The 26045-nt window shown below is 38.4% G+C and overlaps 2 protein-coding genes and 1 non-coding gene across 3 annotated transcripts; 1 reads left to right on the forward strand and 2 right to left on the reverse strand.

Moving 5' to 3' along the window:
- The first annotated feature begins 680 nt into the window (after positions 1 to 680).
- Positions 681 to 5254, forward strand: LOC110792240 (protein FAR1-RELATED SEQUENCE 5-like). Its single transcript, XM_056842118.1, has 7 exons — positions 681 to 870; positions 1490 to 1948; positions 2519 to 3030; positions 3316 to 3482; positions 3669 to 3874; positions 4224 to 4730; positions 5025 to 5254. Exons 1-7 carry the CDS (start codon positions 681 to 683, stop codon positions 5252 to 5254), a joined length of 2271 nt encoding a protein of 756 aa, XP_056698096.1.
- A 1209-nt stretch (positions 5255 to 6463) lies between these two features.
- LOC130459747 (uncharacterized) lies at positions 6464 to 25753 on the reverse strand. Its single transcript, XM_056827276.1, has 6 exons — positions 25641 to 25753; positions 24111 to 25071; positions 8386 to 8508; positions 7606 to 7743; positions 7319 to 7510; positions 6464 to 7176 (listed from the first exon to the last, which is right to left on the reverse strand). Exons 1-6 carry the CDS (start codon positions 25745 to 25747, stop codon positions 6676 to 6678), a joined length of 2022 nt encoding a protein of 673 aa, XP_056683254.1. The 5' UTR covers positions 25748 to 25753; the 3' UTR covers positions 6464 to 6675.
- On the reverse strand, positions 11057 to 11162 carry LOC130460429 (small nucleolar RNA R71). The gene has a single exon (XR_008920299.1). It is a non-coding gene; the product is annotated as a small nucleolar RNA R71 (small nucleolar RNA).
- Positions 25754 to 26045: the final 292 nt, after the last annotated feature.

Below are 26045 nucleotides of genomic sequence, written 5' to 3' on the forward strand. Positions count from 1 at the left end.
TGACCGAAATGTGACCCGACCCGAACCCGACCTGAACCCGGGATAAGAAAAAACCCGACAAGACCCGACCTGAAATCGACCCGACCGAACCCGAACTCAACCCGGATGGAATATTAACCCGACACGACCCTACCTGATCATGACCCGAGACTCGGAATGACCCGACCCAAACCCGACCCGATGACCTGTTTTGACAGCTCTAGGTGAAACTGTTGAGACCAGTTAGCTCTTATACCAGGTTTGTTACCTAATTTAATTAATACGGACTTGGAATCATTTCATTTAGAAAAAACAAAAGGTCTTGTGTGCAACAGGTGCACATTAATATTAATGTGCACCAAGTTGTCACACGTGTGAACGGAGTAAACAAAACGCGCAGAAAAAAGAAAGAAAGAAATAATCACGCAAAGAAAGAAAGAGGAGAGAGAAAACGCTCACAAAAAAAATCGCAGAAAAATCGAAATCGAGAAGGAAGGAAGGAAGAAGGAAGAAGGAAGAAGGAAGAAGGAAGAAGGAAGGAAGAAGAACTCAATCGAAATCGATCGAAATAGGAGAGAGAAACAACAAAAACGATCGAAAACGAGAAGGAAGAAGGAAGAAGGAAGAAGGACATTGAAATCTAAACTGAAGAGAAGGAAGAAGAACGCAATCCACTCAACAAAAGGAAGAAGAAAAAAAAAATGGAAAACCTAATTAGGAGTGTGATTCAATCCACTCAAAGAATTCAAGTTCCTGTTGAACCAGATATTCAAGATGCAACAATGGAGGACGTTCTCAACAATTGCATCGAAAATAATGCTTTGGCACAGGAACGTGAAGAAGAGGAGGCAATGGAAGCTGAAGAACAACATATTGTTTCTGATTCTGAAGGTATGAATAGTTAATTATATGTTTGAAGTTAAAGTTATGGTTATAAATGTAAAAGTTAGGGATATTCCTGTTAAAGTTAGGTAAATCCGTAAATGTGTTGGTTTGGCTGAAGTATTGGTGTTTGAAAAACTTACAGATATCAAAGTTAAAGTTTAGGTATTCAGAGTAAAAGTTAAGTAAGTAAAATGTAAAGTTATAGTTATGCATAAAAGTTATAGTTTATACGTTCAAAGTTAAAGTTATAGTTATGAATGAAAAAGTTAGAGATATTCCTGTAAAAGTTATGTAAATGTGTTGATTTGGCTGAAAAATAGGTGTTTGAAAAAGTTACAGATATCAAAGTTAAAGTTGAGGTTTTTAGAGTAAAAGTTAAGTATTGAAATGTAAAGTTTAAAATATTTGCTTAGATTTTAATAAAGAATTTACATGGTTTTATGCATAAAAGTTATAGTTTGATGCATAAAAGTTAGCCTTGTTTAAAAGTTAAAGTTCTATGCATAGAAGTAAAACTTGTTTTAGTAAATGTTGGCCTTGTTTTAATAAAAGTTATAGTATTATGCGTAAAAGTTAAGGTTTAATAATAAAAAAAATTGCTGATTTTTGGTAATTGCAATAACAGAACCGGATCAAGATATTGTTGGAACACTGATGGGATACACTGCTGAAACAGTGGAGGAACTTCTAAGTTTCTACGAAAAACATGCTAGTGAGGTTGGGTTTTCCATAAGGAAAGGAAACACGAGATTCAAAGTTGGGACAAGAATCGTGCTTGAAAAGACATATGTTTGTTCAGCAGCAGGAGTAACAAACAATGGAAAGAACAAAAAGAAAAAAGTGCAAACAGTTGTTCCTGTGGTGCCCAAAAAAGAGAGAAAACCAAGGCAAGTTTCGATCACGAGAACTCAATGTAGGGCTTGCTTGAGAGTGAAAATGAATTCTGAAGGCAGATATGAGGTTGTTAATCATGTGATAATGCACAACCATGATTTAACTAGAAGTCAATGGCACTACTTGCATAGATCTGAAAGGCAAATAACGGAAGAGAAGAGGGAGGCAATTGAAACTATGCAAAAATCTGGTAATAGTTACATTTTGATAGTTAAACTTTTATGTTCTGTGTAAAAGTTATTGTTTTGATACTCATCCTTTTGTTACTGCAATCACCTTCTAAGATGAAAAAAGTTGGAAATATAAAAGTCACACTCATCTCAGTTAAAGTTAAGCTTTTTAAAGTAAAAGTTAAGTTAGAATAGAATGAGAACTGTCTTTAACTTTGACAACAATTTCCTTAACTTTAACCTACATAACCACAACTTTAACACAAAAATTAACTATAAGGTGTTAAAGTTAAGTTAATGACAATTAAAGTTTTAGAAGTTAAAGTTAAGCTTTTTAAAGTAAAAGTTAGGTAAGAGTAGAATGAAGACTGTTTTTGACTTTGACAACGATTTCCTTAACTTTAACCTAAATAACAACAACTTTAACAAAGAAAATTAACTATAAGGTGTTAAAGTTAAGTTATTGACAATTAAAGTTTTAAAAGTTAAAGTTAGCCTTTTTGTACTAAAAGTCAGGTCTGAAGAAGTAAAAGTTAAACATTTTGCCGAAACTATTATTTTATTTACATTCTTTTATGCTGAACTGACAGGTCTGTCATCCACGGCTTCCTTTAACTACATGGCAATTGAAGCTGGAGGTGAAGAAAATTTGGGACACTCGAAGAAAGACCATCTAAATTACTGCACGAGGTTAAAAATGAAGCAAATAGAAGGAGGTGATGCACAAGCAGTAACTGACATAATGTATTTAGAGCTTGAAGGTGACCCAAACTTCTTTTTTAGATTTAGATTGGATGAAAAAGGTAAATTGAGGAGTTTGTTTTGGAGGGACTCTATGATGATGGAAGACTATGGAATTTTTGGAGATATAGTGGTTTTTGACACGACGTATAGAACAAACAGGTATAACCTAATTTGTGCTCCAATAGTTGGAATAAACAACCACTGGAACAATTGCATGTTTGGTTGTGCATTCATAGGAGATGAAAAGATTGAGTCGTTTGTGTGGCTTCTACAAACTTTCAAAAAGTCAATGGGGGGAAAAAGTCCAATATCAATCTTTACAGATCAAGATGCAGCAATGAACAATGCCATCCATCAGGTAAAAATCCAAGATTTATCCTTTTCAGAGCCCTTAACTTTAACTTCATATTCCTCAACTTTAAGTTCATAGTCCTTAACTTTAACTTCCAAATCTTTAACTTTAAGTTCAGAATCCTTAACCTTAAATTTAGAAATCTTCACTTTAATTTTAGAATCCTAAAGTTTAAATTTAGAATACTTATCCTTAACTTTAACTTTAACTTTATAATTCTTAACTTTAATTTCAATTTTCTTAACTTTAACTTCAAAAATCTCAACTTTTAACATTGAGTTGTATATGCAGGTCTTTCCAGATTCAAGACACAGATTATGTGTATGGCATTTGCATCAGAATGCTATTACCAGATTTGGGGCATTGAAACGAGATCCAACTTTTAAGAAGACATTCAACTATTGCTTGTATAAGTGTGTCACAGTAGTTGAATTTGAAACCAATTGGAGATCAATGCTGCAATAATATGAGTTGATAGGGGAAGAGTGGTTTACAAATGTATACAATTTGAGAGAAAAATGGTGCCCTGCGCTAAGCAAAGACTTCTTTTCAGCTGGGATTTTGTCTTCACAACGAAGTGAAAGCACTAATCATGCCATCGGATTTAGAGCAAACAGAACAACCAGTTTAACTGATTTCTATAGATTGTTCAAAGGTACAATACAACATTGGAGAAGTACAGAAAAGCAAGCTGAATTCTCTTGTAGTAAATCGGTTCCATCCTCGGCTTTACCACTATCTGGATTGTTGAAACATGCATCAGAAGTTTACACGTTGTCACTATTCAGAGACTTTGAGGAGGAATTTGGATATTCAATTGCAACAACAGCAAAATTAATTTGGAAACAAGGTAAATATCAGAATTTAAAGTTAGTCTTTTTACTGTAAAAGTTATGCCTTTTTTTAATAAAAGTTGATAAACTGAAATATAAAGTTTATTAACTTTTAATTCACCAGGGCTAACTTTTATACATATTTTCATAACTTTAAGTAAAAAGTTTAGGTTTTTTGTTTTAAAAGTTAATATTTTGAAAAAGTTTAGGCATCTGAAGTTAAAGTTTAGAATTCTGAAGTTAAAGCTAGGTTTTTTATTTTTAAAGTTAAGTAACCTGAAAAATTAAGTTTCATAACTTTAAGTACACCAGGGCTAACTTTTATATTGATTTTCCTAACTTTAAAACATGGTACTACTAATGCAGAAAATACTGAGTTCTATGCTGTGTCCATTGATGAAGAACCTTGGTCTGCACAGAGAGTAACATACATCCACGAGAGCCAAACAGTATCATGTACGTGTAAAAACTTTGAAGCTTCAGGATGGTTATGCTACCACTGCATTAGGATATTGCACCTTCATTCGGTTAACCGGATTCCAGAAAAGTACATCAAAAAGAGGTGGACAAAATCTGCCAAGTCATCAGTTTGGAACAAATTAGAAAATGAAAAACCAGAAGAGGTGCAGTACACACCTTGGCGCCAAACCATGGCTAGGAAATACTACAACCTTATCTTGAAAAGCCAATCAAATGAGGAGACAAGAACCCTTATGGAGGATGGTTATGCCGCTAGTGTGTCTCTGGTTGATGAACTTCTAGCGTCATTAAATCTTTCAAACACTGACGACGCTTCAACCACAAAAACAAGTGCAACAGCAGCACCTGAAACAAGTGCAACAGCAGCACCTGAAACAAACTCAGCACCAGCAGGTAAAAGTTAATTGTTTTTTGGTTAAAGTTAAGATATTCCTTGTTAAAGTTAAGTTAGAGATGATGAAAGTCTGTCTTAACTTTAGAATAAATTTCATAACTTTAACCTACAGAACTACAACTTTAAACCAAAAAAACTATAATGTGTGAAATAAAAACAGATTGGAACTCACATTTTCTTAAAAAGGAAAATATGTAAAAGTTACAATTTTATAAGTAAAAGTTAGGGTTTTATATGTTAAAGTTTGGGTTTTATAAGTAAAAGTTATGATACAGTATGTTAAATGTTTGTAGGTACTCATGCAACAACAACAAGTGATACAAGTGTACAACAAGCAACAAGTTCTGAACCTGCAACAAACACAGCAACTGAACCTCCTATGGTATTGGATCCTGAACGTTGCACAACAAAAGGAAGGAACAAAAGACCACGAGGACCATTTGTCAAAAAGAAGAAGGGAAAAACTGCAGCGCCTCCAACAGCAGACTTTGGAACAATAACTCCAAATTTGAGATTATTTTGATTCTTTTAATGTTTTAAATCAAAAATAGAATTTAATTTTTTCTTAAAGTTAAAGTTAAGGTTTATGAAGTTAAAGTTTAACATTCTGAAGTTAAAGTTTACTAGACTTGAGAACTTAGTAAAAGTTTCTTTACATTGAAAGTTTGAATATATACATTAAAATTTAGTGAAGTATAATATTTCTCTGAAGTGTATATATCTTTTAATCTGTCTTTTGTTCAAAAATGTAAAAGTTGGATTTATATATTAAAAGTCAGGCTAGATATAGTAAAAGTTGAGGTATATTTGCTTAACTTTTAGCATTAAATTAACAACTTCTAATATGTTACGTAACTTTTTCTAAACATCGCCAAAACCCATGTTACTTGGACTGACTTGGATACGTGTCCAAGTGTCTAAGATAAATTGTGAATTTTTTTTTCGGATTTAAGTTGAAAATAAAGTTTCAAAGTGCATGGATACTTAACGTACAATGAAGAATTGAAGTTATATACCAAAAACCAATATTATACTTAAAGTTGAGAGTTTTGTACTTAAAGGTTACCCTTTTTGTAATAAAAGTTAGATAAACTAATATTAAATTTTCTTAACTATTTCAATAACAGGGCTAACTTTAATGGTGATAATCTTAACTTTAAGCATAGAATCAACAACTTTAAATACATGTTTCAGAATCCTAAACTTTAACTTTAGAACCCTCAACTTTAACTCAATTATCCTAAACTTTAAGCCTAAACTTTAACTTTAGATCCCTCAACTTTAACTCTAAAACCCTAACTTTAACTCTATAATCCTCAACTTTAACTTAATTATCCTAAACTTTAACAGCAGAATCCTAAACTTTAATTTTAGAACCTTCAACTTTAACTCTAAAACCCTAACTTTAACTCTATAATCCTCAACTTTAACTCAATTATCCTCAACTTTAACTCAGAATCCTAAATTTAACTTTGGATTCCTTAACTTTAACTTCAAATGCCTAAACTTTAACTTTAAAATCTAAGTCTTTAAGTTCAGAAACCTTAATTATAACTTCAGACTCCAAAACTTCAACTTCAGATGCTTAAACTTTAACAACAGAATCCTAAACTTTAACTTAAGAACCCTCAACTTTAACTAAATTATCCTAAACTTTTACAGAAACTGAACATTACCAAAAACCAATATTATTCTTAAAGTTGATCTTAACTATAACAATAACAGGGCTAACTTTAAAAATAATAATCTTAACTTTAACCATAGAATCAACAACTTTAAAAATACATGTTTCCATGTTCTACTGAACATCACCAAAAACCAAAATTATATGCCATATATACACAAAAATGGCATTATACTCTAGAGAAATATTTTTGTGAAAATGTAAAAGTTAAGATTATTGTACTTAGAGTTTTGATGAACTTTAAAACTAATATTAAAATTTCATGCTGCAGGTTTCTTTGCCGTCCGTTTGGTAGGAGCTTGCTTCTTCTCTGGTGGTCCTACATTTTCGGGGACAGATGCATCTGCTACATTCCTTTTAAGACGTTTTCTTGAAGTAAAAGTCTTCAACGGTTGTTCGTTGCCCTCTGCCGCATTATCATTCACATCTGCCACATTGTTATTCATCTCTGCCATATTACCCTCTGGTTTCTCGTTCTCATTGGCATTCTCCTGTGCAATTTTACCCTCTGGTTTCTTGTTCTCATTGGCATTCTCCTCTGCTTTCTTTTCAACTTCCTTCTCCTTTTTGGCAGCTTCTTTCTTCAACTTCCTATCATTTGCCAATTTTTGCTTCCTCCTGGTTACCACATGTGGATAGACATCTACTCGTTTGGAATTGAAATCAGCAAGTTTATTGAGAACTTCTGCCCGTTTGTCATTCATGTCAGATAACACAAGTGTGGCACATATTTCGGCACGCAGAACAATCCTTTTACGGGGCTGTATTATTTGAAAAAAAAAAAGAATAACATTATCAACATCATTTTAAATTCCAAAATAAATAAGGCTAATAAAAGTTAAGCAAATTGCTGTAAAAGTTAGGAATTTTGACTTAAAAGTTATGATTCGAAAAAATTCTAACCTCTTTCAAATCAGGACAGCTACATTTGATTCCTTCAAATGTCAACATACTAATCATTGTATAAATTCCACAATCAAGGTCAGAACCTTTTGCAGTCTTCCAATGAAACTCAATCTCCTCCATGGGGTACGTTCCAATATCACCTTCATGATTATTGCCTCTATCATCAAGGAAAGTACCCAGGAGATCACACTGAAAACAATATTAAACACATTTATTGGTTTGTAACAGAAAAAAGAAAGTTGAACCGGTAATTCAACATTCTTAAATTGACTAGAGGTAATTACCAGAGTTGTTGAAAAACTTTCCAAATCAATGATTTGAGCTTCATCATACACAAGATTGTCCACGTGTTGCATCGTTTTGGTTTTCAAATTCAACACAAATAGGAAAAAGTGGCGTTCTCGAAAAAAAGGAACAAAAACCTACAAAAACAAAACATATTGTGATGTTAATAGATACACAAAAACAAAACTTAAACTAGTGAAAGTAAACTTTAACTTCAGAATCCTAAACTTTAACTTTGGATACCTTAACTTTAAGTTCAAATGCCTAAACTTTAACTTTAAAATCTTAAACTTTAAGTTCAGATACCTTAATTACAACTTCAGACTCCAAAACTTTAATTTCAGGTCTAAACTTTAACAACAGAATGCTAAACTTTAACTTTAGAACCCTCAACTTTAACTCTAAAATCCTCAACTTTAACTCTAAAATCCTCTACTTTAACTCAATTATCATAAACTTTAACTTCAAAAACCTTAACTTTAAATTTAGAATCCTTAACTTTAACTTCAGAAAAATTTAATGTTACAAGTTGAATTTTAGGATTCTAAACTTAAAGTTAAGGTTTCTGAAGTTAAAGTTAAGGATAATTCAGTTAAAGTTGAGAATTTTAGAACCCTCAACTTTAACTCTAAAATTCTCAACTTTAACTCAATTATGGTAAACTCTAACTTCAGAAACCTTAACTTTAACATTAGATCCTAAACTTTAACTTCATAAAACTTGACTTTAAATTTAGAATCCTTAATTTAATTTTGAGGTGATGCCAAGTAATAACTGACCAGATCAACACAGGTGATGTCAAAGCCATTGTTGTAAATATCAATCCACTCTTTCCAACAAATTAGAAGCTGATCCATAGCAGCCTCGTTAGTTGAATCTTGCCAAAGAAGTTCCAAAATTTCCTACAAGGGAAAACAAACAAATTAGTACAACACAATGATGAATCATATTTATATAGGGTATTCTAGGCTCATTTAGGTTGCATTTCTAGGCATTCGTCTCATTTTAGTTGCATTTAGAGTCATAATTGCATAAGTCGTCGTTATTGTACTCTATTACGCTCCGTTTGTGTTTTCTTTGATATTTCAGGTGATTTTACAATCATTTGGGTGCTTTCGGAGTGTTTGGAGGTGGAACGAATGATCACCGGATGGTTTGAGTCGGAGACGAAGTGTTTGATCGGAGAATTGAGTTTTCCGGGGATGATTAACTCGATGTATCGCTTGTGCATAGCTCGCAAGATCCCTCGTTGGTTCGCAAGATCCCTCGTTGGCTCGCAAGACATTTATCGTAGGCTCGCTACATCTATCGTCGTGCCTCATCGCTTCATAGTTGCTTGCTTCACTAGGCCAGCGAGGGATGGCTCGCTAGCTCCCTCGCTGCCTCGTTGCTCGTCGCCTTGGCCTGCTATGCATCTCACTAGGCCAGCGAGGGATGGCTCGCTAGCTCCCTCGCTGCCTCGTTGCTCGTCGCCTTGGCCTGCTATGCATCTCACTAGGCCAGCGAGGGATGGCTCGCTAGCTCCCTCGCTGCCTCGTTGCTCGTCGCCTTGGCCTGCTATGCATCTCACTAGGCCAGCGAGGGATGGCTCGCTAGCTCCCTCGCTGCCTCGTTGCTCGTCGTCTTGTCTTGCTGCACTTCACTAGGCCAGCGAGGGATGGTTCGCTAGCTCCCTCGCTGCCTATAGCTTCATCGCTTAGCTTGCTACACACACGCGCAGGGCAGCGAGGGATGGCTCGCTAGCTCCCTCGCTGCTCTACCTTCTTGCTAGTCGCTCATCATGATGCCAGCGAGGGATGGTGCGCGAGATCCCTCGCTGCCCATGCCTCGCCATCTATCTTCCCGTGTGCGCGGCTCGTGCTCGGGTTTGGCTGCCACATCATCGCTCCATCGACCAATCATCGACGACTTTTATTTTTTATTTTCACATTTATTTATTTATTTTATTTTAGAAAATAGGAGCATATAAATACTCAAGGGAACTAATTTATTTCTCTCATGTTATTATTTTCCTAGAATTCTTTTAAACGTTCAGTTTTATTTCTCTCTCTACACATTATTGAGCCCTAGTTCATTCCATTCAATTAATCAATCTAGAGGTAATTCAATAATTTCTTTTGCTTTTATTCTTTCTTATTATTTTCGTTTCTTAGATTAATTCGTCCTTTGATTATGAATCTCGTTTTCATTATGTATTTCATGCTTGTTAATTCAATTATGAGCGAGTAGTTATATTCTAGGGCTAAGTTAGGGAAGCCATGTTTATACCATGATTGTTATGCAATAAAGTTTGCTAATCTATAGATTATTGCTTGAGTAATTCCAATTGATTTGTTCTTAATCGTTGATTCATGTTATCGGCCAATTTCATGGATTAATTATCTAGCTAATAGGAATTAGAATCGAAAGATCGTGTTTTTAGAGGCTTTGTACAATTGGCAATTCTGATTATGTTAGCGATCGTACTGCATATGTTGAATTGAAAGTGTTAAGACCCGACCGTAGGATTAGCATGTACTTTAATTACTCGACCTAGTTTATTCGTTGTCGAATTGAATTGTGTTATTGGATTGGTATAAGCATGGTGAACCGAACAGACGCCCTAGACCTTTAATTCATTGATAAATTACGCATTTTTATTATTGTTTTAGCTTTAGTAGTTAATACTCAAACTCAACTTTCGTTATTGAAATAGTTCGTATAATTGGGCAAAAACTAATAGAACTTGTCTCCCTGTGGGATCGACCCGTATTTGCTAAGTATCTGCTAACAACAGACACCGTGCACTTGCGGTATCACTTTTTAATCTATCAAGTTTTTGGCGCCGTTGCCGGGGAGACGGCTATATTCTATTAGTTTTAGTTTGATTATTTGAACTGTTTCCATTGTCTCATTGGAACTCTCAGTTCCAATTGAGGCAAATCTCACTGCGTTTTCTTTCGTTGTTGTTTATGCCCAGGTCTGCCAGAACGGGTACCTTGGTTCCTCCCGATCCCGATCTTGGAAAGACCCTTCGTCAACTAAAAAAGCAACAGAAAAAGAAGAAGCAGTCAGGGTCCCAAGACTCACAGACTCCACCGAGTCACACGATGTCTAAATCCCTGAAATCATATGGGGTTCCTTCCTCGAATAGTGTTCCGACTGGGCTCACAATGCCAACTATTGATGCAGTCAACTTTGAGATCAAGCCCGCTCTAATCTCCATGGTCTCACAAAGTCAATTTGGTGGCCATCCATCTGAGGAACCCACCAACCATTTGCAGAGGTTCAACCAACTGTGTGGTACTATCAAGCATCAAGGGGTCACTCAAGACCAATTGAAAGTCATGTTGTTTGGTTTTAGCCTTCGTGATAAGGCTCAGACATGGTTGAATGATGTCAAGGAGACAGAGTGGAGTGCTATTTCACAGGCCTTTCTAGAAGAATTCTTTCCACCCACCAAGACTGCTGAAATAAGGCATAAGCTAACTACATTCACTCAAGAACCTGGTGAATCACTTCGAGAAGCCTGGGATAGATTCAAGGCTTTGCAGCGGTCGTGTCCGCATCACAATATTGAAAAATGGTTATTGGTTCAGATTTTCTACCATGGTTTGCAAGATGAAACAAAGAACACGGTTGATTCTGCTGCTGGGGGTGTTTTTCTTGACAAAGAAGTGGATGCAGGTTATGATTTTCTTGCCAACTTAGCTGCCAACCATTACAGCACCACCAGATCCACATCTAAGAAGGGAAAATTGGATGTCGATGCTTATGCTCTATTGTCCTCACAAGTGGCAGCCTTTAACCTGAAGATCGATTCTTTGAAGGCTCCTCAGTCTAGTACACCCCCAATGAGTATCAATGCTATGTCTAGTGTAGCTCCAGTGACAACTTCTTACTGCGAAGTATGTGGCATCCAAGGTCACTTTGGTCATGAGTGCTCTTATAGTTTACAGGATACTACGCAATTGGAGCAAGTGAATGCTTTTCAACAGAGACAACCCAATGACCCATACTCCAATTCATTTAATCCGGGTTGGAGGAATCATCCAAATTTCTCATATCGGGGCAACAATGTTCAGAATCCTCAACCCCAGCAACAATGGTCGCAACCACAGTTCCATCCACCTCAACCACATGTTGCTAGGCCTCCATTTCAACAAGGAGCCTCACATAATGCTCCCCCGGGGTTTAATAGGCCCCAGCATCAAGGATATCAACAACCCCCTCAGAGCAGTGCTACTCCAGAGCCTAACATGGGTGATCTGTATAAGCTCATTGCAAATATGCAGAAGACCGCAGAGATAGCTCAAAAGAACCATGATGAGAGCATCAAAGAGTTGAAGAATCAGAATAGAATGTTGGAGAATCAAGTTGCCCAACTTGCTGACACTCTATCTCAAAGGCAACCGGGTACACTACCAGGGCAACCTACTCCGCCCCAGAACAGAGAAAGTGCCAATGCTATCACTCTTAGAAGTGGCACTAAATATAATGGACCCCCGATGCCCACTGATGATGCAACTCTTGCTAAGGGGAACACAGATGGACCAGGGAAAGCAACTGATGCAGAGCCTCGAGTCATGGAAGTTGATAATGCTGATGATGTTGGTGCAAATAAGGGGAAAGAGAAGATTTCTGATTCTCTCCCTATCGTGCCTAAGTTACCTTTCCCTCACCGGATGCAGAAAACTAAGGTCGATCAACAGCTTGGTAAGTTCTTGGCAATGGTCAAGAATCTTGAGGTAACGGTCCCTTTTACTGATTTAATATCTCAAGTTCCTGTTTATGCAAAATTTTTGAAAGAGATGATCACTAAGAAAAGGGATTATGGTGGTGTGGAGAGAGTCGCTCTAACTGAAGAGTGTAGTGCGATATTGCAAAATAAGTCTCCACCCAAACTTAAGGATCCGGGTAGTTTTTCCATCCCCTGTCATGTAGGTGCATTGTTCATTGATAAAGAATTGTGTGATTTAGGTGCAAGTGTGTCTGTCATGCCCCTTTCTGTCTGTAATAGGTTGAATATGGGAAAACTAAAATGCACACAAATCACGTTGCAAATGGCAGATCGTTCTATAAAGTATCCCTTGGGTATTTTGGAGGATGTTCCTGTCCGGGTGGGGAAATTCTACATTCCTGTTGATTTTGTAGTGCTAGATATGGAGGAGGATAGTCAAATTCCCATAATTTTGGGTAGGCCATTTTTATGTACTGCAGGTGCTGTCATTGATGTCAAGTCTGGGTCTCTTACTTTGAGTGTTGGTGATGATACTGTTACTTTTAATCTAACCAATGCTGTGAAGTCTCCTATGCTTGAGAATACTTGTTGCAGGATTGATATTGCAGAAGAAATTTCTCTAGACAACATTCCTAGAATGTATCATCTATTGCTGGCGACTCTCACCTTGGAGGCCCGAAAAGGAGAAGGAGATTGTGAGATTGATTCCTTGATCTCGGATTTAGATGGAAGTGAAGCTGAGAAGGTCGATGGTTTTGAGGTATTGGCAACTGTTTGCTCTATTTCCGAGCCACAGGTAACGAAGGTAGAACTAAAACCATTACCATCTCACCTTAAATATGCATTTCTTGATGATAATGAGGATTTTCCTGTGATCGTTAATGCTGCACTCGACGATAGCCAGCTTTCCAAGCTTCTGACCGTGCTACGTATGCACAAAAAGGCAATCGGGTATAGCATTGACGATCTCAAGGGCATTAGTCCTGACTTTTGTATGCATAGAATTAACTTGGAAGCAGATCACCGCCCTCGCATACAGCCACAACGTCGTTTGAATCTTAATATGCAAGATGTGGTGAGAAAAGAGGTAGTGAAACTACTTGATGCGGGCATCATCTATCCCATTTCAGATTCTAAATGGGTGAGCCCGGTGCAAGTCGTTCCTAAGAAGGGGGGGACAACGGTCGTTAAGAATGATAAGGATGAGCTTATCCCCACTCGTGTTGTCACAGGTTGGCGTATGTGTATAGATTATAGAATGTTGAATACGGCCACCTTGAAGGATCACTTTCCCCTCCCCTTTATTGACCAGATGCTAGAAAGATTAGCAAAACACAACTTTTTCTGTTATTTGGATGGATATTCAGGTTTCTTTCAGATTCCCATTCACCCAGACGACCAGGAGAAGACGACGTTCACCTGTCCATATGGAACTTTTGCATACCGCAGAATGCCGTTTGGTTTGTGCAACGCCCCTGCTACATTTCAAAGGTGTATGATGGCCATCTTTTCTGACTTCATCGAGGATATCATGGAGGTATTTATGGATGATTTTAGTGTTTATGGTTCTGACTTTGATGTATGTTTGCATAATCTTTCTAAAGTGCTTAAACGTTGTTCTGACGTGAATTTGGTATTGAACTGGGAAAAGTGCCACTTTATGGTCAATGAAGGAGTGGTACTTGGTCATCTTATTTCTGAGCGTGGCATCCAAGTTGACCGAGCAAAAATTGAGGTGATCGAGAAACTTCCCCCTCCCGTGAATGTCAAGGGAGTGAGGAGTTTTCTCGGTCATGCGGGTTTCTATCGCCGTTTCATAAAAGATTTTTCTAAAATTGCGAAACCCCTCACTCAATTACTGCTCAAGGATGCCACATTTGAGTTCACTGATGCTTGTTTGGAGTCTTTTGACAGGATAAAGAAAGCATTGATAACTGCTCCGATCATTCAGCCTCCGGATTGGGATTTGCCGTTCGAAATTATGTGTGATGCGAGTGATTATGCTGTTGGAGCAGTGCTTGGCCAAAGAAAGAACAAGGTGTTGCATGCCATCTATTATGCAAGCAAAACCTTGGATGGAGCTCAGATGAATTATGCTACTACTGAGAAAGAGCTCCTTGCGGTTGTCTATGCACTTAACAAATTCCGGACGTATCTTGTTGGTTCCAAAGTCATTATACACACTGATCATGCCGCTTTGAAGTATTTGTTGGCCAAGAAAGAGGCCAAATCGAGACTTATTCGATGGATTCTTCTTCTCCAGGAGTTTGATTTGGAGATTCGGGATAAGAAGGGTGCTGAGAATGTTGTTGCAGATCATCTCTCTCGGTTGAAATTTCAATCTAGCGCAGACGGGCCTATCAATGATTCTTTTCCTGACGATCATCTATTCTCTGTGTCTACTCAATCCCCATGGTATGCGGACTTTGCGAACTATTGTGTTGGTGGCTCCCATCCTCCGGAATTGACATATCAACAACGTAAGAGATTCTACCATGATGCTAAGCGGTATTTTTGGGATGATCCACATTTGTATCGGAAGTGTGCCGATGGTATGTTTCGTAGGTGTGTAGCGGATTGGGATACCCACGGGGTTCTTAAGCATTGCCACAGTTTACCTTCTAGTGGCCATCTTGGTGCTATTCCGACCGCCCATCGAACTCTTCAAAGTGGTTTCTATTGGCCTTCTATATTCAAGGATGCTCGTTTCTTTTGCAATGCATGTGATGAATGTCAACGGACGGGCAACGTTTCGAAAAGGCAAGAGCTACCACAGACCGGAATTCTTGAAGTTGAGCCATTTGATGTATGGGGCATTGATTTTATGGGACCGTTCCCTTCCTCATGTGGGAATCGGTACATCTTGGTTGCCGTTGATTACGTTACAAAGTGGGTGGAAGCTATTGCATCGCCAACCAACGACTCTAACGTCGTAAAGAAGCTTTTCAAGAAAATCATCTTTCCGCGCTTTGGAGTCCCAAGGGTCGTGATTAGTGATGGGGGTTCCCATTTTCATCAAAGGACTTTTAAGGCTCTTCTGAAGAAGCACGGAGTTACTCAAAAGGTTGGCATGGCTTATCATCCTCAAACGAGTGGCCAAGTCGAAGTTTCTAATCGACAGATCAAGAGAATTCTCGAAAAAGTGGTCAACAAGTCTCGAAAAGATTGGTCGTTGAAGCTGGATGACACATTGTGGGCGTTGCGCACGGCCTACAAGACTCCGTTGGGGACAACTCCGTATAGGTTGGTGTATGGCAAAGCTTGTCATTTACCAGTTGAAATGGAATATCTCTCTACTTGGGCCGTCAAGGAGATCAATATGGATTTAGAAGCGGCCGGTGAAGCGAGACTTCTTCAATTGAATGAGCTAGATGAACTACGGTTTGAAGCTTACGAGAATCATAAGCTCTATAAGGAGCAAACGAAGAAGTTTCATGATAAGATGATTCAAAAACGGGAGTTCAACATCGGTGATAAGGTCTTGCTTTATAATTCACGACTACGGCTTTTTCCAGGAAAGCTTAAGTCTAGATGGTCCGGACCTTTTACTATCACCGAAGTCAAGGAACATGGAGCTATCGAGGTTGCTAGTGAAAATGGCACCAAGTTCAAAGTGAACGGTCAACGTTTGAAGCTATACACTGAAGGAGCGTTTATTGGAAAATTGGAGACAATCTATCTCTCCGATCCACCCACCGACGCTTGACTATTGAGGTTTGGAGTCAAGCTAATGACTTAAAACGAGCGCTTATCGGGAGGCAACCCGATTTCTAACTTTTTTTTTTTTAAATGAAATTTATTTTATTTATTTGGTTATTTTATTGAAAAAATAAAATAAAAATAAAAAGTATATAAACAACAAAAGAACAAAAACAAAAATATTTTATTTTTGAAGTTCACTTGAATTCATCTATTTATTTATTTATTTTCGTATTTTTATTTTTATTTTATTTTTAGATTAGTTTTCAGTCATCGTAATTTTTAATTTATTTTTGCGTGTTTTAATTTTTACTAACGATTCTAATTTTTTTATTTTAGTGGTGCTTGTTTCCTTTTAAAAGATGTGTAGGTGCAAGATCGAGTTAATTTCGGAAATTTTGATGCATCGACAAGCCGCAAGCTCGCGAAACCCAGCGCCTACCCAGCGTGCGCGCTGGCCTATAACCACTCCGATTGAGAGCCACTGCCTTGCCCGCTGGCAATCCAGCGTGAGCGCTGGACTTGTCCCATTGCGTGCATCTCTCGCCAGCGAGCGAGCACTCGTCACCAGCGAGCGATGTCTCGCGTCCTGCCAGCCTTCACTGCCCCTTGCCAATGCCCGCGCTGCTCTTCGTCGTGCACCAGCCAGCCCACCCATGCTCGCGCCCAGCGAGCGCTGGCTCGATGCAGCGAGAGAGCACGCGCAACAAGTCTCGCAGCGCCCAGCGAGGGATCCCTCGTCATCAGCGATCGATCTCGCGCAGCTCCAGCGAGCGATGCTCGACCACCAGCGAGAGGTCTCGCGCGCGCATGCCTCGCCATTCCACAGCCCGCGCCACTCCTCTTTGCTCGTAACTTCCAGCGAGCGCTGGCTCGACGCCAGCGAGAGAGCTCGCGCTGCCAGCCCTCATGCCTCACCTCACTCGACGCCCTTCAGGCCACAATCAACCCACCCAAAAAATCTTTTACCCACGCATCACGCCTCTCTCTCACTCACCAATACTATCCACCACCACCACCCAACGTCCCATCACTCACCATCACCTACCAACTGCCACAACCACAACACCGCCGGCGACCACCCCCGTTGCCGGCGCCGCCCCAAACCAGCCACCCACCCTCAAAATCCTTCACCTTTTCCCCACCTTAACACCATAAACCCTAGACTTAATCAATTTGGGGGTTTTTGTTTCTCATAATTGGAGTTCAAATTGGTTGAATTGTGCACTTCATAAGGGTCAAAGGAGGAGATTTACATCAATTTCATGCTCTATTCATCACCAAATTGGTAGTAAGATTTGAATTACTCCCTCTATTTTACTCTTTGACATTATTCAAGAATTTCTATGCTTATGGTTAAATTGAATTACATGAATTACTTGATTGTCAATTGAAATTGATTGAGGGACAAATTGCTTCATTGTGAATTCTGGTTTTCATTGATTTGATTGTTGCTTGGAGTACCGGAGTTTTGATTTACTTGGATTGTTGGCATTGTTGATTGTGGTGACACTTATCACAGATTTCATACACCATGACACCACCAAGACGCTCAAATCCTAAGCGTAATGCCACTAAACCAACTGCACCCAAACCTACAACATTCAAAAAGCCACCCACCCCAAAACCCCCACCACCAAAAGTCACCCCACCCATATTACCACCACCCTTACAAGCCCCCACACCCATAATACCACCACCACCACCACATCTAAATCCTGAGCTTCGCCAACAATCTTTGCTAGCCGCCTTGCACAAAAGACCGGTCCGTTCTACACTTTTCTACTCCATAGATGCGGCTACCAAATTGGGACTTCATTCTAGTATTGACGAACTTCTTTCTGGTTCGTCTTGGGAGAAATTTCTTGGTATTACTGAGCTTACTTTTGCAGATTGGACTTATGAATTCCTAGCTTCCTTTGAGTTTAAAGGAGAGCCCTCAAAGATGTATTTTAAACTTGGTGGTGTAGCTCGCGAATTGACTGTCGATGAGGTAAATGATATATTTGGATGGGAGAAAGGATGCTTAATTGATTCATACGGGTTCAACACCTTCTTGGATGACAAGATAGGCGAGGATGGTACACCTTGTGATCTCTCCCACTTTTGGTTTCGAATAACTGGAAAAAAGGATTGGATTCCCGGCCATAGCAAGTGTGGCTCGATCATCAATCCTTCCCTCAGATTACTCCATCGGGTGATTAAGAGTGTCTTCTACCCTAAAAAGGAGATGAATCAAGTCACCTCATCTGACCTCAGACACTTATTGGCTTTCACTATTGAAAGGACCCCGGACTTTCCTACGATTGATTATGGTTCTTTCTTGGTCTCAGCTTTTCATACTGCTCGCAACAGAGATGTTGGAGATATCCATTGTGGCGGTTTTATCACTAGTATTGCCAAGCATTTTGGGTTGTCAACTGAGGGCAAGAAGCCGGTTTCATCGAAAAACTATTTGCTTGATATTAAGGCATTGGGTCGTTTTGGTTGGCTCAAAGAGACAGGAGATCGTTATATTTGGAACGTGAAACGAGGGGGACACCGCCTGGCCGACTCCCCTTATGCCTATCTCCCGTGTTCTCGAGCGGATCTCACTACCTTGGGATGTTTGACATTCTCACCTGACTTTCGACGATCGGGGAGCCGGACGGCAGACTCCGCGCGTCCACCCCCCGGACCCTCAGTGAGTCCTCCTGCGTCTCCCATTGTTGCTACCCTCGAGGGTCCGACGTCACCTACTCCTATTACTGGCTCTGCATCACTTGAGCACCAGCTGGGAGCCTTTGTTTCGCTTTGCGAAACTTTCCATACTGCTGTCTTTGAGCGTCTCTCTGCTCTTGACGACCAGGTTGCCTCTTTGCGACAGGATGTTTTCACCATTCTTGGACGGCTTCCAGCTCCTGCCCCGACGCTTGCTGAGTGAGTCGTTCCTTTTCTCTTTCCCTTGCATTACTATGTATTGTTGCAGTGGGGTCACTGCATCATTCTAGCTTGGGGGAGGGATATCCTATCCTTTATTGCTTTCTTAGTGTACTTTTTATCGCTTTCATAGGTGTTGTACGCTTTGTACCATCCATTAGGGGTGGGAGTTTACGTGCAACGAAAAAAATGTACTGCTTTCCTAGTATTATTGATTAGTTTAGTTGTCTTTCTTTACTTGCATTACATTCATATTTCCTTATACCCTGCATAGTGAATTTAACTTTCAAACCATGTTCAGACTCTTTTTGATTCTTTGGAGCTTCTCTTGAACTTAGCTATGATTCTGAAATTCAGTCGGTTGTGCTATACATTGATAACTGCTTGGTATTGTGTGAACCAATTGAATGGTATGCGGTAAGATGTTGGTCTCGTATCAAGAATAGCTAGCCAATTATCTTGTAGGTCACCTTACTATGTGTTTGTGTGATTGATGTGACTTGTTATCGTATGATTTTGGCTTGAGATTCACTAGTAGTTTAGTTGCAACTCACGCATGCCGCGTATGACAGAGGCCATTCTCTTAGGAAGCCTTCAGACGAATTTAGAAACATCAGTTCCTGCCTTTCATACCCATGTTGTAGCCTTGTCCGTTTATTCTTTTAACTCCACAAAATTGAGCCCTATTAGCCCCGTTGGTTACTTATCCCGAGTCTAGCTTGGGGGAGCTTCGGTGTTCGTAATGGTTTCGTCGATGTTGATTGATTGGCACACTAAGCCAATAGTTCGTGGTTCGAGGCTATGTTTGTATTTGTGGTTCGGAAATGGTGTATATTATTGTTGGCACCCAAGCTTGTAACAGTTAGAATTAGATTTATCTATGTACTTTCGATTTCATTTTCAAAAAAAAAAAAAAAAAAAAAAAAAAAAAAAAGAAGAAAAAAAAAAAAAAGGAAAAAAAAAAAAAAAAAAAAAAAAAAAAGAAAAAAAAAAAATCAAAGAAAAAATCAAAAATACGTTTTTCGTTTTTGTATATAGTTTGAAGGCAGGGAAAGGGGATTCAACAAAGATCATTGACATTATATTATGTTTTTCCCCTTGGTCATATATAACTTGGTTGATTGTTCGGGTTTCATGGTTCGACGGAGTTGGATTTTCGGCATTATCACGCCGACGCATATAGTTCACATTTGCTCCCCAAGTTGGACCTTACTCTCACTTTTTCCCAAATTATATCCTACCCTTCCTTTCCACCTAGCCCCGTTACAAGCTTACTATAAAGACCTCTTGATCGGCATGTTTGTTTTGTGAATAAGCGAAAATTGTTTCTTGCTATTGTCATCTTACCCCGCGTTGCATCATATATTCATATTCTACAAAGTATGCGGCGAAGACTAGCTTGATTGAGAACGGTTTGTGGCTAAGCTTGGTTGTTTCAATTGTGGATCATGATGCTTTGTGGTTCTATTTGTATCCGAGCTAAATTTCTGTCTTAATAACTTTGTTTGATTGTTTGCCCGAGAGTTGAGTAGGTTTGTTCAGGTTCAATGAAAGTCATGTGCGTCTCATTTCTCTGTTTTCGGTCTAGTGTTGCTTGGGGACAAGCAACAGTTTAGCTTGGGGGAATTTGATGAATCATATTTATATAGGGTATTCTAGGCTCATTTAGGTTGCATTTCTAGGCATTCGTCTCATTTTAGTTGCATTTAGAGTCATAATTGCATAAGTCGTCGTTATTGTACTCTATTACGCTCCGTTTGTGTTTTCTTTGATATTTCAGGTGATTTTACAATCATTTGGGTGCTTTCGGAGTGTTTGGAGGTGGAACGAATGATCACCGGATGGTTTGAGTCGGAGACGAAGTGTTTGATCGGAGAATTGAGTTTTCCGGGGATGATTAACTTGATGTATCGCTTGTGCATAGCTCGCAAGATCCCTCGTTGGTTCGCAAGATCCCTCGTTGGCTCGCAAGACATTTATCGTAGGCTCGCTACATCTATCGTCGTGCCTCATCGCTTCATAGTTGCTTGCTTCACTAGGCCAGCGAGGGATGGCTCGCTAGCTCCCTCGCTGCCTCGTTGCTCGTCGCCTTGGCCTGCTATGCATCTCACTAGGCCAGCGAGGGATGGCTCGCTAGCTCCCTCGCTGCCTCGTTGCTCGTCGCCTTGGCCTGCTATGCATCTCACTAGGCCAGCGAGGGATGGCTCGCTAGCTCCCTCGCTGCCTCGTTGCTCGTCGCCTTGGCCTGCTATGCATCTCACTAGGCCAGCGAGGGATGGCTCGCTAGCTCCCTCGCTGCCTCGTTGCTCGTCGTCTTGTCTTGCTGCACTTCACTAGGCCAGCGAGGGATGGCTCGCTAGCTCCCTCGCTGCCTATAGCTTCGTCGCTTAGCTTGCTACACACACGCGCAGGGCAGCGAGGGATGGCTCGCTAGCTCCCTCGCTGCTCTACCTTCTTGCTAGTCGCTCATCATGATGCCAGCGAGGGATGGTGCGCGAGATCCCTCGCTGCCCATGCCTCGCCATCTATCTTCCCGTGTGCGCGGCTCGTGCTCGGGTTTGGCTGCCACATCATCGCTCCATCGACCAATCATCGACGACTTTTATTTTTTATTTTCACATTTATTTATTTATTTTATTTTAGAAAATAGGAGCATATAAATACTCAAGGGAACTAATTTATTTCTCTCATGTTATTATTTTCCTAGAATTCTTTTAAACGTTCAGTTTTATTTCTCTCTCTACACATTATTGAGCCCTAGTTCATTCCATTCAATTAATCAATCTAGAGGTAATTCAATAATTTCTTTTGCTTTTATTCTTTCTTATTATTTTCGTTTCTTAGATTAATTCGTCCTTTGATTATGAATCTCGTTTTCATTATGTATTTCATGCTTGTTAATTCAATTATGAGCGAGTAGTTATATTCTAGGGCTAAGTTAGGGAAGCCATGTTTATACCATGATTGTTATGCAATAAAGTTTGCTAATCTATAGATTATTGCTTGAGTAATTCCAATTGATTTGTTCTTAATCGTTGATTCATGTTATCGGCCAATTTCATGGATTAATTATCTAGCTAATAGGAATTAGAATCGAAAGATCGTGTTTTTAGAGGCTTTGTACAATTGGCAATTCTGATTATGTTAGCGATCGTACTGCATATGTTGAATTGAAAGTGTTAAGACCCGACCGTAGGATTAGCATGTACTTTAATTACTCGACCTAGTTTATTCGTTGTCGAATTGAATTGTGTTATTGGATTGGTATAAGCATGGTGAACCGAACAGACGCCCTAGACCTTTAATTCATTGATAAATTACGCATTTTTATTATTGTTTTAGCTTTAGTAGTTAATACTCAAACTCAACTTTCGTTATTGAAATAGTTCGTATAATTGGGCAAAAACTAATAGAACTTGTCTCCCTGTGGGATCGACCCGTATTTGCTAAGTATCTGCTAACAACAGACACCGTGCACTTGCGGTATCACTTTTTAATCTATCACACAAACATTTCCTAAAAATATGTTAACTTTTACTAAACTACTACACAATTTAAGAAACTCACACTTTGGCGGACACCAAAACAGAATTTTGAAGGCGGTGAGGCATGTTGCATTTCATTTGCATTTATCATTAATGCCCAACACTCAATAATAGACAAATAGATCTCTTGATCTTCAGCAAGTGACAACATATCCTCTCTTTGAATCATATGTACGGTATCAAACCAGACCAAAGTTTCCCTAAAAAAAAAAAAGTTAAGATTTATTAAGTTAAAGTTAAACCTTTTGTACTTAAAGTTAGGACAATTAAAAGACTTACTCTGCCTTCACTACGACAGGATCATCCAGAAGGCAATAATCAGCAACTTCTTGATACAACTCGGGCAAACGTTTCATGTTCCTCTTGTAGAAACGCATGAAATGTCCGACAAGGAATGGTTCAGTGTTAACCTTTCCACATGGAATTCCAATTTTAGCCTTGCCATCAGCTAAAGAAGAGTGTATAATGGAATGATAACCGACAGTAGGCTCGTAAACTTTTAATTCTTTTGGAGCAGTTTCAGCACTTGCAAGAGGTTCAACACTTGGAAGAGGTTCAACAATTGGAAGAGGTACAACCAGCTGCTCAGATAAGCTTGGCTGTACATCAACCTCCAAAGTTGCGCCTGTAGTAGAATAAATGATTCCTTATCATTTAATGTGAAAAGGTTAAAGTTTTTTTAGATATTTCTAAGTTTGAACATATAGTAAACTGAAATAGAGTAAAGTTGCACCTTGATTGGTCTGCTGAGCTGGATCAGTGGTAGCATCAACAATACGAGGTTCTTCACACTGTACAGCAGTCTTGTTAGCAGTTTCATTGACATTAATTTCATCAAGAACTCCTTGGATCTTTTTATTTGGACTATCATCTTGAGGTATAGCATTAGGTTTTCCATCACAATATATGTTCTCCAAACCTCCTGGCATAGACTGAACTGAAACTACCATCTCAGCCAATTCTTGCATCATGGCATAATACCTTGGATCCAAATCATCATCCGGCAGCGATGGAGATGAACGTCGCCTCAGTGCTGCTACAGCTTCAAGTTGTTTCAAATGAAAATTTGAAACAATTTCCAAGTTCCTCTTCATTCTCAAAAACTCCGCATGCATTTCCTTCAAGATTCGGGAAAAGTTAGACTTTTTGAATTAAAAGTTAGACTTTTGAACTTAAAAGTTAGACTACTGAAACCTAAACTTTAACTTCAGAAACCATAACTTTAAATTTCGAATCCTTAACTTTAACTTTAAAATCCTAAACTTTCAAGTTCAGAATCCTTAACTTTAACTTTAATATCCTAAACTTTAAGTTCAGAATCCTTGAAATAATTTTAGAATTCTAAACTTTAACTTTAGGATCCTTAACATTAACTTCAAAATCCTCAACTTTAACATTAAAGTCCTTAACTTTAAATACATAATCCTTAACTTTAACTTTAGAATCCCTAACTTTAACTTCAAAATCCTCAACTTTAACATCAAAGTCCTTAACTTTAAATACATAATCCATAACTTTAACTTTAGAATCTTTACCTTTAATTTTAGAATCAAATATCAAAACTAGAATAAAAATTTTAATAAAAGAGAAATAACTATAAAAATGTTGAGAAGAAACTTACATCAGTTGAAATTGATTGAATTGCTGAATTTGACAATTGCCCATCAGGAATGACGAACCGTATATGGTTCTCATCATCGTTCACAGCATCATGCCTACCACAAATCTTGGCAAAACCTTCTTCAAAACCCAACTTTTGACAAACAGGGTAGGTCACTGTATTTAATAAACCACTGCCAAAGCAAGCTGAATCCTTTTCCAAAACAAGCCTTTCATGAATTTTAGTACCAGACCAATGCTTCATCAACGGAAGACTACAACTCTCTGCAATGCCTCTAAATTGAAGGCGATGAAAATAGACAACTTGTAAAACCCATAAACAACCACCAACGTTACCCTGGCAGCCTGAAGTTTTATGCTTCCTAATAGCCCGACAAAGTCTCTCGTGGACATATCCACACCAATCAAGATTCTTTATTTCATCTACATCCTCAAGAACTTTAACTAAACCCAAATCAGCAGTCCTATTAGCTATAGGAGCTAAGAAAACAGAGAATGCAAACATCACAAATATTCGCTTGAACATTTCTCCACCTTCCACTAATTCACCCATCTTAATCTCCAACAGACGCAATGGAATGGTTGCATTTTTTTTAACTTTAAAGTAGTCTCTCCACTGATTTTTCAAACCTACATCCTTAGTCCTAGTGCTGCTATCTACAATAGGATTGTCAGAATGTAATGGGAGAAGAAACACATCATGCACATCACATGGACTAAATATGAATTCCTTTCCAGCTTCAATTTTAAACAACCAACTAACAGGATCAAAATGATCAATCAACCAGGGAAATAATGTTGTATCTAACTTTGAAGTTTGCGTAGGTAAAGTTAACAACCAACCGAATCCAATTTCTGAAACAGACTTAATTTGATTTGAATTGAATGTTTCTATGACAGCTAACAAAGCAGTTGGTCTACACTGGGTAGTCAAGTTTGAAGTACTGCAACCCCCATCCAAGCTGAAAAAAAGTTAAACAGGTAAAAGTTAGACTTTTAGCAGTTAAAGTTTGGTAATTAACAGTAAAAGTTATGTTTCTGATGATGGAAGAATTTCTTAATATTTACAACAAATACCATAACTTTAACCTACATAAGTACAGCTGTAATATTTAAAAGGAAAAAGTTGACTTTTAGCAGGTAAAGTTAGGAGAAAAAAGTCAAAATCCTTAACTTTATATTTAGAAATCTTGTTTGTAAGATTTGACTTTAACATCAAAATCCTCAACTTTAACTTCAAAATCCTTAACTTTAACTTCAAAATCCTCAACTTTAAGTTCAGAATCCTTAAACTTTAAATTTAGAAATCTTAACTTTAACTTTAGAATCCTAAACTTTTAATTTAGAATCCTTAACTTTAATTTCAAAATCATAAACTTTAACTTTAGGATTCTTAACTTTAACTTTAACTACAAAATTCTTAACTTTAACTACAAAAATCTCAACTTTAACTTCAGAGTCCTTAACTTTATAAAACAACTTTAACACAGAAAAGTTCAAATTGAGAAATAAAACAAATTGTAAAACTCACATCTGGACATCATTTTCAGCATCAACAGGAACATTAGCATCAACCTCAGCCTTAATCCTTGCCTTCTTCCCTTTGGTTTTTATTTCAACCAACTCACTCTTAACCATGACTCCCGGCTTTTTCTTCCCTTTGCCTGTCGGTTTAACCAAGCCAGCATTAACATCCTCGTCCTCGTCCTCGTCCCCGTTCTCATCCTGTTCCCAGTTCTCGTCCTGGTCCTCATCAGTATTAACATCCTCATCATCTTCATAAACAACATCGTCATCATCGTCATCATATTCAATATTTTCTGAATCTGGATATTGAATGTCATCATCTTCTTGTAAAATCTCCTTCACATTAACAGTTTTACTTCTCGGCATGATTCAATGATGTCAAAAATCACTGCAAAAGTTAAACTCCCAT

This window comes from Spinacia oleracea, chromosome 4 (assembly GCF_020520425.1).
Source record: "Spinacia oleracea cultivar Varoflay chromosome 4, BTI_SOV_V1, whole genome shotgun sequence".
Taxonomy (NCBI): Eukaryota; Viridiplantae; Streptophyta; class Magnoliopsida; order Caryophyllales; family Amaranthaceae; genus Spinacia; species Spinacia oleracea.

Excerpts from the sequence above, each read along its gene's own strand:
- LOC110792240 (XM_056842118.1), top strand. The coding sequence starts at position 681 with ATGGAAAACCTAATTAGGAGTGTGATTCAATCCACTCAAAGAATTCAA. Across the intron at positions 3,483-3,668 it reads ACCAATTGGAGATCAATGCT|ATTGTTCAAAGGTACAATAC; the intron begins GCAATAATATGA and ends TGATTTCTATAG. Across the intron at positions 3,875-4,223 it reads AAAATTAATTTGGAAACAAG|AAAATACTGAGTTCTATGCT; the intron begins GTAAATATCAGA and ends CTACTAATGCAG.
- LOC130459747 (XM_056827276.1), bottom strand. The coding sequence starts at position 25,747 with ATGGTTAAGAGTGAGTTGGTTGAAATAAAAACCAAAGGGAAGAAGGCA. Across the intron at positions 7,744-8,385 it reads ACATCACCTGTGTTGATCTG|GTTTTTGTTCCTTTTTTTCG; the intron begins GTCAGTTATTAC and ends TTGTTTTTGTAG. Across the intron at positions 7,511-7,605 it reads AAAGTTTTTCAACAACTCTG|TGTGATCTCCTGGGTACTTT; the intron begins GTAATTACCTCT and ends TATTGTTTTCAG.